Source organism: Camponotus vicinus, unplaced genomic scaffold (genome assembly GCF_025532165.1).
Source record: "Camponotus vicinus isolate PSW18456_S1 unplaced genomic scaffold, iyCamVici1.0 SCAF_5, whole genome shotgun sequence".
NCBI lineage: Eukaryota > Metazoa > Arthropoda > Insecta > Hymenoptera > Formicidae > Camponotus > Camponotus vicinus.
Window position 1 is genome coordinate 20,674,444 of NW_028141977.1, and position 26,197 is coordinate 20,700,640.

The 26,197-nt window shown below is 33.8% G+C and overlaps 2 protein-coding genes across 2 annotated transcripts; both read left to right on the forward strand.

Moving 5' to 3' along the window:
- The first annotated feature begins 986 nt into the window (after window positions 1-986).
- On the forward strand, window positions 987-5,325 carry Cdc5 (cell division cycle protein 21). Its single transcript, XM_083099900.1, has 10 exons — window positions 987-1,160; window positions 1,290-1,555; window positions 1,665-1,795; window positions 1,927-2,429; window positions 2,518-2,692; window positions 2,772-3,212; window positions 3,461-3,579; window positions 3,658-3,822; window positions 3,897-4,178; window positions 4,790-5,325. Exons 1-10 carry the CDS (start codon window positions 1,116-1,118, stop codon window positions 5,027-5,029), a joined length of 2,367 nt encoding a protein of 788 aa, XP_082956026.1. The 5' UTR covers window positions 987-1,115; the 3' UTR covers window positions 5,030-5,325.
- Window positions 5,326-7,097: 1,772 nt separating this feature from the next.
- Window positions 7,098-26,197, forward strand: LOC145971534 (protein dissatisfaction). Its single transcript, XM_083099282.1, has 9 exons — window positions 7,098-7,421; window positions 9,596-9,676; window positions 10,058-10,219; window positions 22,521-22,695; window positions 23,476-23,680; window positions 24,344-24,469; window positions 24,566-24,808; window positions 25,175-25,256; window positions 25,755-26,197. Exons 1-9 carry the CDS (start codon window positions 7,412-7,414, stop codon window positions 26,006-26,008), a joined length of 1,338 nt encoding a protein of 445 aa, XP_082955408.1. The 5' UTR covers window positions 7,098-7,411; the 3' UTR covers window positions 26,009-26,197.

The window sequence follows — 26,197 nt, forward strand, 5'->3', positions numbered from 1 at the left end:
CAATATTTATTTAATATTAATATTTGAAATCATCGAAATCTTTTGATATTCTGATTAAATATCCTTAAACTTAGCATGTTATTTTAAAAATTTACCTCGTACATTTCATTCCTGTTCATTTTTGAAAAGTCTAAAATATTGTTACATAATGTAAGATATTTCTATTAAAAAGCGGAATGAAGAAAGTTTGCCAATGCAATATTTCGAAGATTAATCGTTGTAGAAAAACTTTTTTTATAATGTGTGAATACATTTTTTCATGATAAATTATTTTTCTCTCCTTCGTTTATATGTTATATGCCGAACGATATTATTTTTACCTGATGAGAAATTGATTTAAACCTTTCCGCATTGTCATACAATATACAATGGATTGGGATCCTTGTGTATTGTTTGTCTCCTTAAAATGCTAAATAATTTTATTTAAATGATCATAATTCTTAAAATTTATTCAATTTATTTCTAGTTCATTTAGTTTCTAGTTCATTTATTTCATACTTTTACTACTCTTATAGAATCAAATAAATGCATTTTTATGTTATATAAAATATAAGTTGGTATTTCTTTATTATTTCTCTTTATTATTTTTACACAAACCTTTATACTTATAATTTCTTTATTATCGATTACGCGGCTTTTTAGAATAGAATTTATTGATTGTTTTAATAAAAATTGCATTTGAATCTCGCGCAATTTTTAGGGGTCTAATTTCATTGGTTGTTCCGTATTTGGCCATTCGCCATTATTCTTTTTGATACACTTTAATTCTGTTCATGTGGCACCCAATTGACCACGTCTCCAATTGGCCAATTCAAAATAGGACTCTTTGATTGGTCAATAGTTGCTGGTTACCCTAGGCACATGTCGATATAATTGGCTGTGGTTAAACGGGACCGACGCTCCCGATTTGTTCGTGTTACTCTATTAGTGAATTTCGGAACACAGCCTTGATTTTTTCATGGTTACATCTCTATAATGCAATTTGTTTCGGTTGGTTTACCGCAAGTGCAGATTAAATAAAAGATTTCTTTGAGATCATTTACGCGTTGGCGATTGCAACTTTAATTAAAAAAAAAATACATTAATTTATATAGCGATATAAATAAAAATAAAAAATGCCGCGAATTATGATAAAGGGTGGAGTTTGGCGGAACACGGAGGTAAGTGATAATTTCTAACCTAAATCTAAATAAAGTTTTGCTGTGTGTGTGTGTGTGTGTGTGTGTGTGTGTATATGATGTATGATACGACATAATTAATTATATTACTGAAAAAAATCTATTTTTTAGGACGAGATTTTGAAAGCAGCTGTGATGAAATATGGGAAAAATCAATGGAGTCGTATCGCATCTTTGTTGCACAGAAAATCAGCTAAGCAGTGCAAAGCGCGCTGGTTTGAGTGGCTCGATCCAAGCATAAAGAAGACTGAATGGAGTAGAGAAGAGGATGAAAAATTACTTCATCTTGCAAAATTAATGCCTACTCAGTGGCGGACTATCGCACCCATCATTGGTAGGACTGCCGCACAGTGTTTGGAGAGATATGAGTATCTACTGTGAGTAAGATTGGCTTTTGTTTAAAGAGAATGAAAGGTATTTCTTCTAATAAAAGGTACTTCAATTTGTTGTAGTTTGTATATTATTATTGATTTATTTCTATTTTAGTGATCAAGCACAAAAGAAAGAAGAAGGTGATGATGCTGTTGATGATCCTCGCAAACTCAAACCTGGTGAAATTGATCCTAATCCTGAAACAAAGCCAGCAAGACCAGACCCTAAAGATATGGATGAAGATGGTGAGTTGTGAATTGTGCCATTATTAAAGTGGCTTATTGTTGAATATAATGATAATAATTTTTATTGAATTTAGTAAAAATAATTCTATAACAAAAAAGACATATATTTCTAATAATGTATTCCTTCATAGAATTGGAAATGTTATCCGAAGCACGTGCTAGGCTTGCAAATACTCAAGGAAAGAAAGCGAAACGTAAAGCGCGTGAAAAACAGTTAGAGGAAGCACGTAGACTTGCTGCTTTGCAGAAGCGTCGTGAATTAAGAGCCGCTGGAATTACTGTTTCTCAAAAGAATAAACGCAAGCGCGGCGTCAATTATAACACGGAAATACCGTTTGAAAAACGACCTGCATCTGGATTTTACGACACCTCTAATGAACATGTTGATCCTCTAGCGATCGATTTTTCTAGAATGAGACAACAGCATTTGGATGGTGAGCTCCGACAAGAAAAGGAAGAAATGGAGCGTAGAAAAGATAAACAAAAGTTGAAACAACGTAAGGAAAATGATATACCTATGGGTATGCTCAACAATGAAGAGCCTGTGAAAAAAAGAAGTAAGTTGGTCTTACCGGAACCACAAATCTCTGATCAAGAACTACAACAAGTTGTCAAACTTGGCAGAGCTTCGGAAGTACGTTTGCTTTCATTTTTTATGCATAGTATTGGAAATTTATGATATATTAATATTTGTACATGTATCGCTTGATATTTTGTTACAGGTCGCGCGAGAAGTTGCTACTGAAAGTGGTATTACACTCTCCGATAGTTTACTATCAGATTATTCTTTACCTACAAATGCGGCAGTAACACCTCGTACACCAGCTGCTACAGATAGAATATTACAAGAAGCTCAAAATGTCATGGCTCTCACGCACGTAGACACACCACTAAAGGGTTAGAATATAACAAATTTTGATTTACAAGTACGCCAATCTCATGCACTTGATTATATTTTATAAACATTCTTTTCCAGGTGGATTGAACACTCCATTGAATAATCCTGACTTTACTGGTGTTGTACCTCCTAGTAATGTGGTAGCAACACCAAATACAATTTTAACCACGCCGTTCCGATCACAGCGCAGTGATGGAACACCCATGAATTCTTTCAATACGCCAGGCGGAGCGTCAGTACGAACGCAAAATGGAGTTTTAGCGACAACACCTGTTCGCGATAAGCTCAATATAAATCCGGACGAAAATATCGACGGCTCAGAAACTCCACTTATACAAACCCAAGCAAGAAATTCATTACGCTCGGTATTGAGCTCTTTACCTGCACCATGTAATGATTATGAGATAGATATACATGATGGAGATGTAAATGAGGAAAATACTAGCGCACCTGTAACTGAGATAATCGAGGATCAAGCGGATATTGATGCGAGGCGGCACCAGGAATTATTGGAAGAAAGTAAGTCTATTAAATACATATTCAAGCAATAGCATAAACCAAAAAGTCCATTTTGATGTTTCAGATGTTCTCGTTTATTCTTTAGAATATTTCAAAGCAACTATAATTTCACGTTTATGAAATATACAATATGTATATTTCAGTATATATAAAATTTTTGTTGTTGCACACAACAGTATCATTTTTCTTTTAATCATTAATCTCACAAATATATTTGATTTAATAATGAATATTTCTCTTTTCTGCAGGAAAAAGAGAATTGTCACGCAGGTCCCAAGTGATACAAAGAGATTTACCACGACCTGCAGATATAAATATGAATATTTTAAGACCCTATATGGATACACCATTAACTGATTTACAAAGAGTAAGTTGAGCACTTTATATGTATACAATTTTACATATTCTTGATTTTTTTATGAATTACTTTATATAATATTCTTAGGCTGAAGAATTAATAAAGAGAGAAATGATCACAATGTTACATTATGACGCACTACATAATCCAACACAACCAGGTCGAAAAGGTACCGCAATATCGTTGGCTCAGGCTCAAGTTTATTTAGAACAACATACGTATGATGTTTTCGAGGAAGGCGATCTTCTTGCTGTGAGTCTGAAATTATGTCGCAAAATCTTTTTATCGTTTTTTATATTACTAATTGTATTCATATTCAAATATAGGCCAAAAATATGTTAACTGACGAGATGACAGTTGTAAAGGAAGGAATGGCACATGGAGAATTAAGTTTAGATGCTTATACTACTGTATGGGAGGAATGTCTGTTGGAGATTATATATCTCGAAACACAGAAACGATACACTCGCGTAACATTAGCTTCGAAGAAAGATAGAGTAGAAGCGTGCGAAAGAAAATTAGAAGAAAATCGTATGCACATGACAGGGGAAGCTAAACGTGCTGCGAGGATGGAAAAGAAGTTGAAAGTACTTACTGGTGGTTATCAGGTAAATAAAACTTGATATTCGAAATTTAATATAATTAGAATTATAGTTAGAATGATTTGTTGTTAGTTTTCCATGAAATATTATTTTGATCTTTATTTCTATGTTACATAAATTCTTTTTTTTGTAAGTATAACTTATATAAAATTTATACTTTAAATAATTATACTATAAATAATAATAGTATACAATAATATAATAATTTACTAAATATGATAAATATGATAAATATAGTATAAATATGATATATAATGTACACAACGAAAAATTTGAAAGAATTAAGAATGAATATCTTAATATATAATAGTTTTTTAGACCTGAAGTGTAAATAGTGCAATTTGAATTAATGCAACATGCTTTGTTATATAATTGAAAACAGTTAATTTTAATTTTAATTTAATTCATATTATGAAATACGAATTAAATAATTAATTATATTGTGAAATTAAGTTGCATTAAAATCAGAATGGTTATAGATTAGAAAATGTGAAAAATGGATTTTACGAAATTTACTTTAATTCATGCAGCTAAATCAAAATTTGTCTCAAGAAAATTCCTCGCATATATCGATAATGTTAATTTTATAAATTCATCTCTTTATTTTTATAAAATAGACTAGAACACAGGTGCTGACAAAACAACTGCATGATTTGTGGGAGCAAATAGAGCAAGCACATCTCGAACTATCGACATTTAAATTTTTACAAACGCAAGAAGAGGCAGCTATTCCAAGAAGAATAAATGCGCTCATGGAAGACGTAAATAGACAAACAGAGCGAGAGCGCTCGTTACAAATGCGATACGCTCAGTTACAAGACCAGTTGCAGCAGTGCCAATTAAATGATATATCCTAGAAACACATTGCAGTGTTTTTTTGAATACAAGCAAATTGTACCCTAATATGTATTACTTTGTAACGTTCCATAAATTGTAAAATTTTTAATGCTCCCAAAAAATATGATATACTATTAGTATAATAATAATTAATAATTAATTATTGTTTTGTTATTGTATTAATTATTGTTTCAAGTTAGTATTGCTTCAAGATAGAAACTCAATATGTAATCCTTTCTATAAACGTACATGTCATTAATGTCATTTAAGATTTAATTTGAATTATAATTATTATATTAAATGAAAGTTTTTTTTATACGTTTGAATTTGTTTTCTCGCACTTTGTACGATTAAGCACAGAATTATGAAAATAAAAGTTCTTCTTTTGTAGATAAAATATTATAAAATATTATAGTAATAAAAAAAGATTCGTGATACAAAGTTATTAAGATATAATACATATTAAAAGTATATACAATAATTAAAACAATTTTAAATAAATTTATTTCTAGAATAAAAACATGTATTAAAAAATATAAATAAGATTATGTGAAGAATTTGAAGTTTTTTTACAACGCGACCTTTGTTAACGAGAATCGGAAACCAAGATGTGATTACCGACTGGCTGGTGTAAGCCATGAAGTCAAAGGGACGTGATCGATCGGGGTGTCGCGCGCAGCTCATAATCGAGAATTCACTCGCGATAGAGATGTGCCATTACATAACACCGACAAAATGGCCTAATCGATATAATATGTACTGCGCTAATTGCAAGAAAAAAATATTCGCATCATATATAATCGTATTTATATTTTTAGTTTGAAAATATATTTCTTTATATTACATAGATTTTAATGTTGTATATTATGTAGATTTTAATCCATGTGAGTACAAATTTCAGAGATATATACATTTTTCTCTTTCTCACTTTAATGCAAACTTTAATACTTTCAATTTAATATAAACAATTAACAAAAATTTATTAAAAATTTATTAGGAATTTATTAGTCTAACAATATAATTTTTTAATTTCTAGGAGTATGACTTTGTCGTCACACATTCTGGGATTTCTAGAATCTTAATTAAATAAGATTTACATACGGAAAAGCAATTGTCAATCGTGGCTATCCTATTTATCTCATCTATTTACTTACTTTAGGACTCGTAGGACTTGCCTATTTTCTACCCCGAATAGCTTCCCACTCGTCTATCTACCTACCTACCTACCTACCCATCTACCCTACCTACATATGTATGCCCTATATCATAAAAAAGCAACGCCACTGCTAGCGTGTCGCTGGCAAATATCCGCTGCCGGAAGGCAGATGTTAACGCCGTCGTCAGCTACCCTAATCTCGTATCGTCGATTGGTCGGCGCGACGCGACTGGTGATCGAGCGTCGAATCAGCGTCGTCGATTCGTCTGGCACCGCCTACCATCCCTTTGCGTACTCACCCTCAACCCTTGGCACGTTCACCCTCAACCCCTCGCACCGTCGTGGGTGGAGTCGACCAATGACACAGTGGTAACGGCCGTCTGACAACGTGGCCTCCGGGAGCCGCCCCGTAGTTGCCGATGGCTAACTAGCGCTACCCCGCTATAGTCGAGTCAGCCACTCGGCCAGCAAGTCCCCGGGCTGAGTCTAGTCGCTAGCTCGCTGCTGGTATTCCCCACCCTGTCTGTGTCCCGCCACCCCCGCCGTTCCACGCATCCCTCCCGACGTGTAGGCCAACGTGCCAACTACGACGGCGACGACGGAGGTGGCGGAGGTGGCGGAGGTGAAGAAGAGGTGTTACGCCGTGGATTCGCGTGACGTAACCCCCCGGTACGCCATCACCGTGGCCTTCTCGCCGCGAGTCGCGGTCGTTTAGGGATTGGCGTCGGTGTGTTGGTTCGCGCTCGGCAACCATCCACCCATCTACCCATCTACCTACCTACCCTTTCCCTCGGCATCTCTCGTTCCATCACCCCTCGCGCTGCCCCCCGTCCTACCACCGGACCGTGTCGACTGTATCGGGGAACGACCCATGATTCTCCGTCATGTGGCTATGGACAGGAGAGATAGCTGCTCCGGCAGCCAGTCGGGCAACAACCCCTATATATGCGCATACACACGGACGGGTAGACGCGTATACATGTATATAGATACAGATATAGATGTATACAGCCGCGCGCGGGCGCGCGCGCGCGCAAATACACGTACACATAGACGCGGAGGCGAGTACGCGAGTACGCCCTTCCCGACGAGAGAGAGATGACTAGGTACGTCGAGGCTCGAAGCCATCCCGTCACGGAGAATGCTTCGGGACTTCGCGCGACCTCCTCGGCGCCGCGTCGGGACCACGAGCTCGGCTGTACGGCGTTCACTGGCGATGTTCGACTTTTGAGCAGTTGCGGAGGAGATGGGCACAGGTCAGTCTTGCGAGACTCTCTTGCCGTCTCTCTCGTCTTTGTCGACCCTTAGACGCTTACGGCTTATTGTTAGCTAGTGCGATGATCGCTCCGAGGATGCGGGATGATACGCGATGTGTGAAAGTGACTTTTTCATTTGACCGGGTCGCGCCAAAAGATCGCGATGAGATCGCACGATCGAGAGATCGTCGAGCGACCGATAGTGCTGGAATAATTTGTACGTCTAATAATAATTCTTGTCAAACGGCTAAATCGCGATTCTTGGAATCTGAGGAATTGTGTGCCGTCTTCGAGATGCGATTAATGATGCTCGAATACATTTTCAACACCTATTTGTTCACAGATAGCTCGTGAGTCTCGAGATATGAGATGTTTTATGTACACTGCGATCGAAAGATAATTAACAAGTAGGATTTAATGATAAATTGTCATGGTAAATTCTCAGGATTTGACAAATTGTGTAACGCGAACGAGAGATAATTAACAGTGAGTGCTTAAACCTCTCGTACATTATACTTTTTAAATTAATCGTGATGCTCATAGTTTTACAAGTTGCAACAATTTATAAGCAAATAAATAAATTGCGATTGTTGCAACTTGAAAAATTGTAAACATCACGATTAATTTAATTTAAAGAGTATAATATTTAATATTTAAATAAATGTATTTAAAAAAAAATGTTAAGTCTCTCGAGCATCTACCGATTGTCGTGTTGATAGATGATGATATATAAATGTGCATTGTTTTCTGTTGACAAACAATTAGTACGTGATTTCGCAAATAAACGAGATAAAATGCATCTCCAAGCGAATCTCCAAGGTAATCATATTATCTTGTACGTTCGATTGTATCTTATATATTCTTTTCCAGATAATTAGAAAGCATGAAGAAGCAAAATGTCTCTTAAACCTTTTACAATGTTTTTCAGATTACACATTGTTTTGAAATTAATTATAAAATAATATTTTATTATCTATATAATTTTATCTGTCTCTAAAACTTTATGCATAATATTATAATAAAAAATTGCCATATATTTTCAAAATAAAATATGTTTTTTTAAGTTTCCGTTAAAATGGCAGCAAATCATCTTATAAGTTGCAATTGAAATATGTGATATTTTTGGGAAATTCAAATCTCTGTTTATTTATTTTTTCAATGCTTCCAGATTTATAAAAATTTAAAAAAAAATAAAACTGTTCTTGATTTAGATTATTTGCAAAATCAGATAAATTCAATTTATATAATTACTCTGAAAAATAATAATTAAATTACATTATCACATATTAAATTACACGATGGGAGAAAAAAAGGTATTTAAAAAGAAGATCGAAAGAAGAATCAGAGAAGTTGGAATGACGATAGTTAATCAACGATTAGTGAAATCAAGTTCTTGGCTGTTTCGAGCTTAATTCACGCACGTCATAAACAACGGCCATGAATGAGACAACATACATAAGCGATACAATAGAAGAAGAAGATGAAGACGCACTGGCGTACACGACGGAGGCGGTAATCCGTTGGGGTTGAAGTAACCTGGGTTGATCGGGTTAGGTCGGCTGGGTGTGAGACGCGAAGGCGGTTGATTCCCCAGGCTGGGGAAGGAAGGCTTTGGTTGGCTTAGGCATGGCCGTGTTTTTCTTGCCGCGGATCATTAGGACGATTAGGGTTCCTACGAAAAGGGGAAACAGATTAGCACCGGTGATCTTCTTGCGGCCCGTCCACTTTTCTTAAACGAGATTTCGCGAAAGTTCTTTAACGTTGGTTTCCTTTAACCTGGTAATTATTTCATCGCAATCTATGTAAATGTATAGATATAACAATTAATCTTTCTAATGTGATTATTTTGTCATAATGTCACGTCTTAAACAGTTTGTATCTTATGTTTATATTAGATATGATCTAGACGCGCCTTACTGTTTTATGAAATACAATCATGTGTAAATAATAATCTCTAAATAAATATCTCATTAATGATTTTGATTATTTTATAAAAAATGTTTTTATCAAATATGATTATTTATTATTTTTTCGAGAATTGGGAAATATGTAAGATCATATATCAAACATTCTTCGTATTTTTGACTATTTTCAGAAATATGATTGCAAAAAGTTTGAATTGTATGGAATTATTAATTATTAATGATACAACGATATTCTTTCTTTTGTTTTAGGGGACAGATTGCTTGACATACTGTGTGATGTATGCGGTGACCGTAGTTCCGGAAAACACTACGGCATCTACAGTTGTGACGGTAATATTAATTAATAATATTTTTATAGAATAAAAATTTCTAAATTTTCTTATTTTAACAGAAAAATTATCATTATAATGGACCAAAATAAATCATTATAATCATTATTAAATAAATCATTATTAAAAATAAATCATTATAATGGACCAAAATAATGTATAAATTTGAAACTGTCAGAAATTAGAAAAACAATATTTCTCTAAAAATTTCTTTTTTTATAATAATAATTTTAACAAAAAAGATATCAATTTTATTTCTTTTATATCCGCTTATTTAAGCATGGTTTTTCTGTTAGAGCGTGTTATTGAATGTTTAAAATTTCTAAACAATAGCAAATTTTTGAAATTAGATTTATAATATGCCGTGTTTTTATATTTTCAGGTTGTTCGGGGTTCTTCAAGCGAAGCATACATAGCAATCGAGAATACATCTGTAAGGCCCAAGGTGCCAAGAAAGGACGTTGTCCGATCGACAAAACCCATAGGAATCAATGCCGTGCTTGTCGTCTTGCTAAGTGTTTCGAAGCTAACATGAATAAGGACGGTAAGTACCCACAAATTAACATTTTTTATGTTATATATACATATGTAATCTATGTTCTATCTACGCGCATAAATAAAATAAATTAATCGATCCAAAGATACACAAAAGCAAGATGACTCTATTCTCGTCATTTTCTACTCTTAATAATATTGTAAAAAGTTCTTTATATTATTCACGAGTTATTCCACAAATTACACATTTGCTAAATCATTAAACTTGCATTTGCCAAAAGTAATAGCTTTTATCAAGGCTATATATTTAAAAAAATTCCTGATATTTTATATTCTAATATTTGGTATCTTTTTTCTAATATATTTTCTAGTATTTCTAGTATTTTCTATAAATAAATAAAAATTTTTTTGAAATGAGTAACTTAATTTTTGATAAATCGAAACTTTTTATGAAACGTACAATAACAAAAGGATATTTATATTTATCGAATCAACAACTAAAAAATCGTTTTCAAATCGTATCAAATTTATCATGTTTTCGCGAAAAGCCGCAAATAAACCACGAAGAAATCAACTGTAACTATTAGTGTCAACCAAACCCTCCTAAATAAACTTCTCCGTAAAGGACTATCAAAGCATTAACTACGCTCGAACTACTTTATATCAGTGTAAGTTCTAACACAATACAATTCTAAACGGTAGAATCATTTTTAGCAAAGACTTTAGATGGCGATGTATCGTTTCAATTAGTTAAATGCTTATCATTTCAATCAGTTGAATATTATTTCGTCTCTATTACACAATATTACGGGAAATTCTTCCTGCTGCTGAAGATGCCATACAAATGAATATGCATTGTCATGCGACGTTTCAATTTTTTGTGATGTCATTTAGTTGATATCATATTTCCTGAAATATTCGATTAAATATTATTGACATTAACTTATATTTATACACATACATATTCAAGTATAAAATAAAATTTTAAATTAAATCTTTGAATTAATCTAAAAAATTATATCAAAAGTCTAAAGTCTAAATACAAAATAATTTACAAATTTATTGTTTGTTAGGTAGCTCTTCAAATTTATATAAGTATCTATTCACTTTATAGATTCTTAAATATATTCTATATTCTTCTTCGTAGATACTTGAATAGAACCACGGAAAAATACAAACCATATAAAACATATAAAAAATAAAATATATACAAGTAACTTAGATATTATTCAACATCAATTTTTAGACAATAATGACTATTAGTTTTGAAAAAAGAGATAAATTAGATAAATTTCAAATGCATAAATCTGGACAGCATAAATAATGATGATGTTTAAGAGGCGTTTTAAATTTTTGCGACTTCTTTTCAGCTCTTTTTAATCTTTTTGAAATAATTTGTAACTAAATAAATAAGATAAGAAGACAACAATTGCGAATCGCTATTTCTTCTTCTAAGAGTAATATTTAAAAAAATTTTTTAATCATTTTAGTACGTAAATAATAATCATCAACTTTGAAAAATTAATTTAATTTCTTTGACAGCTATCTATTGACGCATATATTATTTGTAGTCAAACAAAAGCACGAGAACTCTGCGAGTTATGTTAGTATCTTAGTAGATTCTTTCGCGTTTATATAAATCCTTACTTCTCGGTTTAAGTAGTGATATTTAGAAGTGAGCGAGCTTGATCTTCTCCGCATCAGAGTTACACGGGATGGGCTAGCTATACACGGGTCGATGTTCCTTGCCATCGACGGCGATATAACAGCGACGGAGGCTCGTTTTCTGGGACGCTTAGCGGGGGTTGGATCCTGTGCAGAGGTGGAGAGAGGTAGCGGCGAGGTGGAAAGAGAAAAGGCGGATGGGAAGGGACTTCCAGCAGGGAGGGAAAGAGGGGGAGGGGGCGATACGAGACCGCTCGGCAGGGATGAGGGCGCTCAGGGTGTCGGGGGTGTTTAATGCAGGACGGGTGCTCTGGTTCCCAGCGGTTGTCGGGGCTCCAGACGCGAGTAAGAGAGGAGATTCAATTAGTGGCAGAGCTTCCTAACGTTAAGGAGACTTCACACAGGGGCTTGAAACACCGATGCTTCCACTTCCCTCCCCCCCTCCCTCTCTCTCTCCTTCGTTTTCTCTCTCCTTCGCTACCTTTACGAAGACACTTGTACACGTTAACGTTCTCCCACGTCGTTCTCCGCCTCTGTCTCGAAATTACTCGTACTTTGTTGGCGGTGTTAATTAGACTCCGTGATTAATTGCCGACGTATAGTCGACGTCAGAATGGCGTCGAAGCATTTTTCCTTTCGTAAGTAACTTTCACGGGTTTTCTTCTTTCCGTCTATGCAATATATATATAAACCGAAGATGATAATAACAATTAAATGTAAGATATATATATTTGCGTCAAAAAAACATTATATATAAAGTAAGATATCATCTTCACTCTTAAATAAAACTAAAATTATTAGATAAGAACCATCTGAATTATTTTGATAATAATTATAATATATTCACTTTTATGCTAAATATTTTTTAAAAATGTACAGATAATTCATAAGATTTATTGAAACAATTATATTGCAACTTATAGATTCAAATATGCATATAATATATAGAGAAATAAGTAATATATATAAAAATATATATAATATATATGTTAATCAAACGATATATTTTATTTAAATAATTATTGGTAAACTCTTAACTGCGCGGCTGATCACTTTAAGACTATTCTACTGACTCCTTCAACTGATATCTGACATCAGACGGCTCGTCATCACTGATCCGTTATTTTAGGATAATATCACGTACCCGGGATAAATTTAACAATATAAACTTAACAACTTGATAATATACGTTGTTTTTACTTAAATTTATCAAGATTTGAGATGATAAAACAATAAAACTCATTTTCTATTCTCAATCACAAATATATTACATTTTTTTTTAAATTAAGAAATTGAATTCAAAATTCTCATCGTACACTTTGTATCTGGAATCCTCAAACCAAATCTTAATAGTTTGCCTAACATATAATTCGTATAATTCAATATGAATCTGAAATAAGGATCAAATAGCTAGTGTTCTTGAGCGAAAAATAACAATGCAAAGAGAACTGGCTTTATCTCGAGTAGAATCAAATTCTTTAACAAGAAGTTATACAATGTACGATACATGGCATGCAATGACATGATAAAAATATGTTTAGGATGACAATGTATAACGTAAATATCTGAAACATATTCCACGAGGATGCTGATATATACGCTCATCTAACACATACATACGCGTGATAAATATAATAAGAAAATTTAGCTCTACCCGAACTTGACTATTGTGATTTTTGACGGCGAACCGTTGTGAAGAGCCCATAAAATGTAGATGACCACTCGGGGGTGGTAGGCGCGTTATATATTATGTACGTGGTACTCGGCGCATCGCGAAACGCCGTGACGCCGCAGGCGCGCAATCATCCGCTCGCTGACAACCCCGAAACCTCTAACGCGCTCACCCTCCCCCTCCCCTGACGTAATCGACGCGCTTTCCTCTTTCCACGAAAATTCGTTCCCGCCCGCGATATTATCCGTCTGTGTCGGCGCCGTGCGCCGCGCGCCTGCCACGATGAAATGCCGCCTTCCTCTTCCCATTCGCGCGTACAGACGTATATATATGTATTACGCGAAATATGGCGTTAAATGACGTCGGAAGATTACCGAGCGGCTTACCATGGCGGATTTGTAATTCTTAGCGATCGTTAGGACTTCCGGAAGGGAACATAAACCGTCGCTCTGACGTACTGCATTTTTAATGTTGACGCTTTGCGCTCCGACTCTGCGGATTATGCTCGGGATTATTAAAGATTTGATACTTTGAAAAATTATTATGAACATCGGGGCCCACAGGAAACACTCTTAAATTGCGAGAATAAATTATCAGAATGTAATCAAATTTAAATGTAATAATATTAATTACACGTACACGTAGATCATTTTAAACTCGATATCCTCTTAATTTTCATATTTAAAAAATGTTTGTCGAAAGAAAGTTAAAGATCTCTTAAAACTGTAAGGGCAACAGAAAAAATTAGAAGCACTATATATCTTTCATTTTCAAAATTTATTAAATCTAAGGGATGTTTTAATCACTTGATTTTTTAATATTGCATCAAATATATTTCTTTTTGCAAAATTTTTAAGCTATATATTAAAATTAGATTATTTTAAAAATATCATGTTACATCAAAATTTACTGAAGAAATCTCTCCATTATTCTGAAAGTGTAAATTAATTTTAATAATAATTAAACACTTAAAAAGCATTTGATAACTAGTTAGTATATTCTCTCTCTTTCTCCATTTCTTTCTCTTTTTTACGGCATTAATAAGATATTTTGATAAACAAAGAACATAATTTTTTTAAACATCTTTATCGCACTTTTTAATTTTCGGAATTTCTCTATTTTTAATGCCACTTATATTTATTTTTAGATCTCTAATGTTCTAAATTTTTTACCAAGATTTATTTAAGCCATACTGCGAAATTGTTTCTAGATTATTATTTGACGGAAATATAATCATACTGATTTTTTTTTATTTAAAAATATTTTGTTAGAAAGTTAAACTAAAAGCGAAACCAGAAAAGATGACGACTCGCCAATGAAATTCTGCGCTCCACGACTTTTCCCGGAACCCGTACGGTCAACATTATTTCCAGTGTACACACATTCAGATCCACCAACACTCTTGGATCTGCAAACTTTGCCTCGTTTCATGCCCAATCGATCGCAGCCCGTTACTTCCAACTTTAAATCTCTTTGTTTCCGTTCATAATTCGGAAGCACCCTTTCTGAAAGTATCAAGTACTTTGAACCGGAATTAAATCGAGACGTTTGTACCCGAGACATTTGCCCCTTTTGGCAGTTATAAATTGAAATTATTCGAGCATTCTTTATTTTTGAAGTACAACGTTCAATGTCTAATCGTATAATTGCAATAATATTAAAAATCCAATCATTGCGACCCTAAGTAAACATTCTAATAATGAGTACAAATACATTTTTAATTTTTCTTTCAGACATCTTGTTTATTTCATCATAATTATTCGTTTATTTAGAATTATTCTAAGCTATAAAGATACAAGCTACAAAGGTCTTTAATTTGTAAAATAAATATTTTTAAAAAGGCAAAATATACATATCTATATATTTTAGCAAAATAAAAAATAATGAAACATGAATAAATTGTAATAGATATATTGTAAAAGCAAAAGAAAAGAAATTAATTTCAAAACATTTTGTTTGCAGTGACATTTAATTTAAAAACGATAAAAAGAGAGAACAAAGAAAATGAAATTTTATAATTTTCTAACTGAGATAACAACGACAAATTATATTAACGCGATAAATTATATTTTCTTATAGTATTTTAGATGCATATACATGTATACATAGACTTATTCATTTCTATAAAAATATCAAATTGTTTTCGATCAAAATCAAAAGTTGTAAACATCGTTTCTGAAAAGCTGCAACATTTTCTTTCCGAGGCTCTTTTTACATCCAAATGCCCAATCGTGTAAAAATATAATATCGTAGCATGTTTTATACAAAAATCTCTCAATGTTTGCGAGTTGCACGCGAAAGCATTTTAGATTGGCGAATGGTACTTGAGCACGATTCGAGAAAAATAGAAAAACGACACGATAAAATAAAGTATATCAAAGAGAAATAGAAAAATAGCATACAGAGACAGGATTGGGCAAAGAGAAGATGCAAAACATTCTTCTTGATCTGTAAATATTCAAAGTCTGTCAACTATTTTAAAATAAATTTTGCAAATTTCAAAAATTTGAAGTAAACATATTCTTACTGATTCCTTTTATAATTTGTATGGAAAATCGAATACATTTGTATCTAAATGTTACAAAAACAACGATATAATAATAAGTATAATATAAGTAAACAACGAGATGTAATAATAGCAATAAGAGACAACGTTCTCTTTATGTTTCATTAACATATGTAAAGAAAATTAAATATTATTCGAATTGTTTCAAAATATAATTCATTTACACAGAAATACATTAATAAAGAAATAGGTAATCTAAAAAGAGAATTTCTCATTTCTTTTTTTAGAAATTCGTTTCTTATGACTTACATTTCCGGATATTATTTCCATTTGTGTATTTAAAGCACAGTCTTGTGAATCATTTGACATTAACCCCCGAAAAGTTGTTTCCGGAAAATTGTTACGTGCCCCCGCAATGTTTCTGACCGGGCCTGGACGGAGGCTGAGAGTAGTGACAACACGCAGGGGGAGTCGCGTGAGAGTGGACGGCTGGTAACGCAACGAAGCGAGGCGTGCCGTACACGCGACGGGCAGCATCAATCCATCCACATAAACGGTAAACGGTAAAGCGGGCCTGGAACAGAGCGAGGGGTACAGTAGACATCATAAATGCCATTAGACAGGCATTTCTTAAAATAATGCACGTGTAGAAAAAAATAGATGACGCGAAGCATTAAACGATAGTTAATATTTGACATTTGTCACGTCTGAGAAGATGTTTGTTGCAAATAAACACCGCGGCATGAAGGATTATGAAGTGATCAAGTAATGAAAGCGCAGTCAATTTTCTTTCTTTTATACTTTAATTAATATTTCTTAAATCATAAAAATTTATAGTTTATGGAAGAGGGAGATTATAATCGCAAACTGTATGCATATCACGCTTAAAAATTGCACAATTGTATCTTTGTTTTGATATCAATAGTCGCATGATTCATTAGAGATGATTCTTTATCGTAATTCGTGATTTACGGAGTAACAAATCGTGGATATATTTGTTGAATATCATTTTTCACATAAATTTCTGCATTTTAGTCTCCTATTACGAATTTAAAAATATTCTATGAAATTAATATATTTATATGTCTCATAAATTAAACATCTTAATTACAAATACATGAAAATTAATTAGAATAATAATAAGGAATTTTTCCTCGTGCATAAAATTTGCACATTTTGAACATAATTTAAATTTGGAAATATTTAACGCGTGATGTATTGAAATTTGCCATCTGACAACGAAATGACATTTATGACGCCTAGTGTACGTGACAAGGGGATGATATAAAAAGAAAGAGATACAGATGCGCGGAGGAGAGAGAACGCGTCCTCCCTCGCGTGATATGAGCGGGATGTGTGCGGACGAAACGGGTCGTTGCGCTAAGCCGGGCTTTGATCGTCACCTGTCATCATACCAACACGCCCGGAGGAACTGCAGCGATCCGGTCCCGGTCCCTGTCCCGGTCCCGGTACCCCGATCGTCTCCGGCTTCGCATAAATGAGAGAATTACATCCGCGGGTTATCACAGGCTGCGGCTCTTTCGCCTCGCGTCATTCACGATCGAACAGCTCTCGATCTATGAGTTTAATCGCTTCTCCCTCGGATAATTTTGCGAATATAAGTTGGATTAAAATAACAAACTGTTCTACTTTACTTGATTATTTTAATAAAATGATTAAAAAGAATATGCTTTTTTAAGACAATATATCACATGTACTTATTTACTTTTTATCTCCGAATCGTAAAGAGATTTTGATAAATATGCTCTTGTCGTAGATATTACGAACATCATTTAAATGATCATTTTCGCGTAATAAAAACTATGAGAAATGAATTTGTAATATTGTATACAAAAATATATTTTTGATTTATTGTTAATATTTAAAAATTATTTCATATATTTATTTTATATATTTAAAAAAATTATTTTATATATATTTATTTTGTCTATCTTAAATATCTTAAATATCTTAAATATCTTAAATAAGAGAAAGAGAGAGAGGGAGAGAGAGATCCATCTTTATAATCATAATACAAAACTATCACAAAATTATTCGTATGTGCGCCAATTTACTTTAAATTTTCAATTATATTTATGTAATTTTTTTCTACAATATTCAACAATGTAAAAATTTCTCTAAGTTTTATATATTTATCACACGAAATATATTAAGAAAATAGATTATGATAAATATCATTACTTTTATCGACGATTCTTTTCGCTTATTATTTATAATATTTTTTTACTATAATATATTTTTATATATTCTTTCTTTCTATCTCTCTTTGACGAGATGACATGTTATATATTCGAGCAAATCGAGGAAACAATTAATTAAATGCCACGCAACCGCTGAACCCGACAATCTCTATCTTTATGCATATGTATTTTATATTCGACTGATCGCGTTTCACGGAATTTTGATTTACGAGATTGGTCGAGGGAAGACGTTAACTGAACAGTAAGTGATATTACATACTGATCGCATACGCTTTGTAACGTATGCAGATACACGTATGACGGCGCGCATACGATTTTCCGAACGATAGAAGCGATGCAAGCGAAAATAGATCCTATTCGTACAGTCTGTATACACATATAGAGGATAGCTTCTTCATCTGTAAATTTTTTAACAACTTGCAAACAATTTTTCCTTAACGAAATTCTTGTAATTTTAATAATAATTATATTACTATTACATTCTGAAACATAGAGAGAGTTTCACTACCATAGATTGTACTCCAAGAGATTATTACAAGATTAATATTATTTCGCTAAAAATTGTTTACCAAATATTAAAACTTGACGTAACAATTATTCTGGATTATTTTCTTTTCTTTATAGAGCGTCAAAAATTACATATCTTTCAATATCGATATTGCGTTAATAATGTTTAAAATAAATACATAAATAAAACCGATATTGAAAAAAATTTATATTTAATGAAAATAATATCGCTAAAAATAGCCACGTTGATTCATCCCTTTAAAATGCGTATTCCTCGAATAAACATGAAAAATCTCCCTGAAGTGTTAGGTGCACGTGTATCGTGCGCGATTCACGATCTCCTTCGTTGACAATGATGACGTTGACGATCGCCGACAGTGGTGATGGTAATGGTGACGGTGGTGGTGGTGGTAGTGCGTCGTGTCCATGTATCAATCCCCCATTCACTCGGGGATTAGCCTTCGAGATCGCTGACTGCTGAAATGTTCACAGATCGGTTTACCGTTTAGTAGGATACAGAGTGTGAGCCCCGTGATCCGCGGCCCGTGTGAGCACCGCGTGTGCCCTACACACACACGCATTCACAACGTACGCGTGTGGTACAATGTTAAAAAGGAAGCCTCCCTATGCATATGTATGTGTGCGTATATTTAAGCGCGAATTTACAGAGAGCCAGAGAGAGATAGATAGATAGAGAGAGAGAGAGAGAAAGAAACCCACACCTACGCCACTCCACTGTGGGAACTCGCATTGTGGATCACACGTGCCGGCCAAGAGTATTACGGTGGCCGTGTGTTTATAGGTACACAAAAAGATGATGTATATGTGTACGAGTGGATGGAAAAGAGAGAAGGAGAAAGAAAGAGAACGGAATCACGAACGATGAAAAGGGAATAGGGCGCGGTCCATTCCAGCGCATGTGCGATTCTAATCCTCGTCTCCGTGTCCATTCGCCGTCCGGAGATACGTGCATATTCGCGAAAATCGCCCGTCTAATCCACTGACGAGCGAAAAATTCGAGGATTTGCTTGCAATAATAAAATCTAAATCATTCCCTTAAGAACTTGGGAAAATTTCGCGAAACGCAAACTCTTAATTTTAATAAACATATAAATGAATCATTTTCTCCTCTTTTACGTTTGGATATCGTAAAAGGCGCATTACAAAAGATTGTTTGTATTGATTAATATAAAATAAAAAGGACCTAGTTTTTTTTATTTATGCGGAAAATTTGCGAAAATAAATGTGATTTCAGCATGTCCAGAGTATGGTCGATATATTAAAAACATAATTGCAATTTAATCTTCAATCGATCTCCGAGGAGAGGAGGGGGGCTAAAAGATCAATTTGTCCTGTTCTTTCTTTATGCCAAGAGCTTTCCCTTGACGCACATTCGTTTTCGCTTCGCCGAGCTGTAAGCCGCTCAGCTATAAAGCTCTGTATTTGAGCAACGATGCGTACAGAGCGACAAAATGTTCCTTCTTGATCGCAAGGCGCTGTAAAGCGAGGCGCTTTTGTACGAAAAAGGCGAGCTTAATGGCCACGGCTGCGAAAAACGGATCGTCTTTCGCTTTTGATTCGTGGATATTCGATGAATTAAGATCTGCATCACGCACGATCAAATATTTCATGTATATTTTACAAATATATTCACATATGTGAGAAATTATTTTCCCATTTTTCGAAATTAAAATATCCGTGGAAATTCCATTATCTTTCGCAATTCGTTAATTTTAATATCGAGAACATTTATCTTTCAAATTAAATATTTATTTCATGTATAAAAACTTAAAAATATAATGTCTTATGTAGGCCTTTAAAGTTCCGTAAAAATTCTACAATTTTTAATATTATGTACATTCTTCTTAATTCAATCGGTTTTTTAGCTTTTCCATATATATATTTGTATAATATCATTAATACGTGATCAATATGTGACAAAACACGTAAGGATAAAAATATATAAATTGTATTGGTTTTAATAATATCTCGCTGCTGTGCGTAAAACATAAAGATCACTGTTTGTAAAGTAAACAGGTCTTTATCGGCAGATTTTTTCCAGCAAGGGAGCTCACTGCTGGAGAGAACAATTACTCCTGGAAAATAATAATATTTATACCTGTTACGATGTGCACGGCCAATTTGCTCGATAAAGCAAACAACCCCGAAGCGGATTTTGCATCGCTTCTTTTTGCTGCGTGTATCCGCGCATACGTGAAACGTTGTCTCGATTTTAAATACAAAATTCCTCATATTTATCTCAGCTTACTTATTGATAACGCTTCGTAATATTACAGTGATTTTAATGTAAACATGATAAATGTTTCTAATGAGGATAAATGTATTTCGAGAAAAGAAACCCTGTGTGTGAAAATTACGCGAGTGAAAAATTTATAAAAATTCTTTTATCATTCATGGAACGAAATGAAATTTTAGTATACAAGATAATACTCAGATATAACATAACTTTATTAAACTTGATAAAAGTAACAAAATATAAATACAATAATATAAAATGAACATTTACTAGAAAAAGAGAGAGAACATTTCAAGAATCAACTTGTCGATGAATAAATTGACAGTTCAAGGTACAACACACTATGAATGCAGTTCTTACCTCCCAAGTGAAACGTATTAAAGTATAAGTTTACTTGAATACATCACGCTTCTGCCGTTAAAATGGTGACGTCCCGATACGAGAAGAAATTGTTCGTTGCGCCAGTGGCAAAGTATTTCTCTCGACGGGGCGATGCGTGATAAAGGGGAGATATTGCGACGCCAGTGCGAACGTGGGAATCCGCGGCTGCTATCCGCTCAGCCTCATTAATGATGATGTGCTTGCCACCCAGTTGCAGCTCACGCTTCGCCATCTCGCTCTATCTGTCTTCCTTCCCTTCGACGTCCTTCGCCCTTTTCTCGCTTTCTGCCTCTCTCTCTCTCTCTCTCTCTCCTTCTCTCTATCTCTCTCCGAGTTTGTAGCCACGCTCGAAAGATCGAGCTCTGTGGAAGCTGACGCCCGGCCAGCCACCACATCCGATCTACACCACCCTCTTTCATCCGCAATTCACCCCCTCTTCCCTCTCGACCTCTTGTTCGTTCGCCCCTCTTCCCCCTTTCCCTCCTGCCCCTCCTCCGTGACGGGTCACGGGATATACAGCTCCCGTACATCTCGAACGACCTACAACGCGCGTTATACCCCGAATTCAATTCCGCGCAACCTGCGCCCACTTTTTCGCTCCCACCGTTAAGTCCATCGCCGATATTATTGATAGGCAGTCCTAGATACGGACTTTCGATCACCGGGGGCCAGAAGACCGAGGGCACGTCCCCTCGCGTGCACAAAAATATTTTTCATTGAGCCTCGAAAAGGGTTGAGGGCATTTGTTCTCATATATTGCCAATTTAAAACAGAAACTAATTATATAATCTTGTGTTTTTTATATGCGAGACTGTAATGAACTCTATTTAGGAACAATAATATAAAAGGAAGAGAATAATATAAAAAATAAGGAAGCAAGAATAATAATAAAAAAATATATATATACATATATATATATATATATATATATATATATATACACACATACAATGGAAGAAATAAACACACATGATGTAATATGAAATATATATATTTTTGAAATATATGTAAAAATATTAAGGAAGAAATAAATTTAAGAAAATAATCTTTAATTGTATTTATATTTAGAGCTTCATGATGTAATCATGAAGCAAGATTAGACGTCAAAAGTAATATAATTACGTTATAACTGGTGTTTAGCAGTACAACATGAACGCGGACCGAGGAAACCAAAACCCCATGCGATTATCTCGGAGAAACAACATCAGCAACAGTCGTCAATTGTTACGCAGTTATCCCCTCATTCCGCAACCCCGGTGCACAATGATCGATTAAGACCAGCACTCCCTCCCCCGTATGTTCTGTCACCGCACAGGTGTGTAACACATTTGCTATTATATTATAAATTAAATCGTGAATTACGGTTCATACGTACTATAATTTGCTTTAATTGGATTAAATTAAAACATTTGTCTCATTAGATATAGCTTAAAATATATATGACAGATATAGATTAAAATATAAATGCCAATGAACAATAAGATAATTATAAATGACGATTAAATGTAACTAAAATATGAAAAATCGTGATAAATGATTTTTGATTTCCATACTTATTAATACTCTACTTAATTAATTTATTTCTATACTTATTAATACTCAATGTTAAAAGAAGCGCGAATTGATTATCTAGATTTCTTAAATATAAAATTAACATTTTTTTATTGTTTCAAAACAATTATAATATATATATTTTATGATATAAAATGTTTTGTTTCACTACTACATTAATGATTCTATGGTTAAATAATTCGAAATAAATTAAATTTTTTTCAATGAAAATGTTCAAGCTTTCAATAATATTTATACAATTTTTTTAGCTACTAAAAAAACAAACCATATATTTCTAATATTTTATGTAAATTTTATTTCAATGGATCTTAAAGATTATTTAAAGATTATAAAAATTATAAAGATTATAAAGATCTCGGAAATTGGAAAATCGCGATGATCAATTTCTCCTAAATTTGGCCATTGAGTGTTAATGCGGTAGCGACGAGATACACTTCGCGTATGCGTAACTACAAGCGATGATAAAATTTGATGAAACGACACTTGAGACTCTTCGTGAAGTAGTTAAGGGTTATTACTGTAGAAGGCTAAGGTGCGACCAAAGATTCACGCCTTACCCTCGACCGATGGCGCTGGTACAGAAACCGCCGGAGGAATCACCATCCCCCGTGCCGTTGGTTCTACCGCACCCTCGCACGACCACGACCCTCTATCAAGCGGCCACGACCGTCTCCCTAGCGCCGCAGCCTCCCCTTCTGCAGATACTAATGTCCGCAGAGGAATGTCAGGTAAGTAATTCAGCTTAATTTGTGTGCCCGCCCTCGCGTTTCTACAAACTTAATAAAGATCAGCGGTTCGCCGAGTTCATATTTCGCGATCTAAACGACGGGAAAATTGATTCACGTAAAAATATATTGTTGATATTAAATACACAACCTTCTGTACGGAATAAAAGTAATATTTCTGTATCATACTATTTAACTGTCAATTAAAATTTAAGTATCAATTCAAATTTAGATGTATCTTGGCTTTATTTTTTTATTTGTCTTATATTTCAAGTTGAAGTTAAACCGCAAAATAGCAAAATCAAACAAATTAATGATGATGTATTGGAGCTTTAATAAAAAGACAAAATTTTTAATTTATAATTATATAATTAGTAGAATTTAAAACTATTGAATCGCTTTTTCCAAAAGAAACATAACGTTATTTCTTTAGATATAATCACAGAAATAAACAATTATTAATCATCTATCACATTTATCTTACATTTCACTATTTATTATTATTTTGCATTTTTATGAAAAATAATAATATATATATAATATTTTATATATACATATATATATATATATATATATATATATATATATATATATATAATATAATATTTTATGAAAAAAAAATTGTACATTCGTTGTTTAAATTAACACTTTGTGTTTTGAATCAAGGAATTGGTTTGGAACGCGCGATTGCAACCCACGGCGGAATACTCGGTGGATCAAATGGAGACGGAAACGAGTCAAAGCCCGACAGGCACTGTACAGAGTTTTAGTCCGACCTGGGAGATGTTGCAGGTAGCTTCATTTTCAAGCATAGCTACTTCATATCTTTCTCTTTTCATTCAATGACATCCACCGTTTATTACGCTACATGGACATATAATAACGCAGGAGACAACGGCCCGGCTATTATTTATGGCTGTCAGATGGGTGCGATGCCTGCCACCTTTCCAAACGATATCGAAAGATGATCAGCTGTTGCTGTTGGAACGATCCTGGACGCAACTGTTTCTCCTACACTTGGCGCAATGGTCCATTTCCTGGGACATCACCGCGCTCCTCGACGATGAACAAGTGCGCAGCAGACTTCCTACAGACGACAACCTGACGAACCAAGAACTCGTTCTGATTCAGGTTTATCGATCTCATCTTCCATTTGTAGTAAATCACGATCATCAATGTAATTGTTTTGAACAAATCATCTTCTCAGCATCGACAAATGTATTTTTTGACATTTCGTTCCTTTCGTTGCTTTCAATTTTGATTTATCCGGCTTACGTGCTTTTTAACGTCCAACCAACAATAAATAAAGACAATGTTAATTTATTAAAGTATTGTTGCGGAATGTGAATGCACGAATGCGGTGATTTTATTTATTTGAAGAGGTGACTTTATCCTGTTTCTGAATAATCATTTTTTTCAGAATTTCTTTCAGATAGGAAAACTTTCATCAACAAAGTATTTGTTAAATATTTTTTTAAATATTTTCTTATATTCCAGGCTATAATATGCCGGTTTAGGCAATTGTCCCCCGATTTCGGCGAGTGTGGCTGCATGAAGGCGGTAGCTTTATTTACACCAGGTAAAGAACGTTGTTAGATGCAATTATCATATTAATTATTAGCGACTCGGAAAATATTTTTGAATACCATAAATTTAGTAATCGTTACGAAATCATTAAAAACAGTAAATATACATTTAACTTACATTAAGAAGAGTGAAAATAGACTCCTAAAAAAGATTTAAAAATGTTATCATTTTTTATTTAGCTCTTTTTAAATCTTTTCTTGTTTATTTGAAAGTTGAAGAGTTTTTAAAGTTACATAATACATTCAAAGAATTTATCTTGCAATAAAAGATATAAAGAATTTTTCTTGAAATAAGATGAGATACCAAGAAATGCAAGCAAGTAATGATTGTTAAAATTATATTAGCATTTTAAGATTTAATAAGATTTGTCATCATTTATTTATTTATATGATATATCTTGCGATATCTTGAAATTATTAATTAATCGATTCTTTATCTCATCAATGTAGATGAACTACTACATATGTATTCTTCTCTTTATGAATTGCAGAGACAGTTGGCCTACATGCGATTCAACCGATCGAGATACTGCAAGATCAGGCACAACGTATTTTAGTGGATTACACAAGGTCACGATATCCGCAGCAACCAGGAAGAATTGGCAGGTTAATGATCCTAGTCGGATATCTGAGATGCGTCTCTTCCAAGACCGTCGAACGTTTGTTCTTTCACGAAACTATCGGGGAAATACCAATCTCGCGTTTGCTAGTCGATATGTATCAAATGGAGAAATACATCAACTGAAACGCATTTGCACGCATCGTACGTACACATGTTATATAAATGTATCAGGACCAGCCCTCACAATTTTCCAAAACGATCTTTCGATTCTTTTACATAAAGCAGCGACAGAATAGAATACAAATTTCTTTTGCCAGTGCACTCTCACGATTATGTTAGTATAGCGCTGATATTTAAAACGAAAAATATATT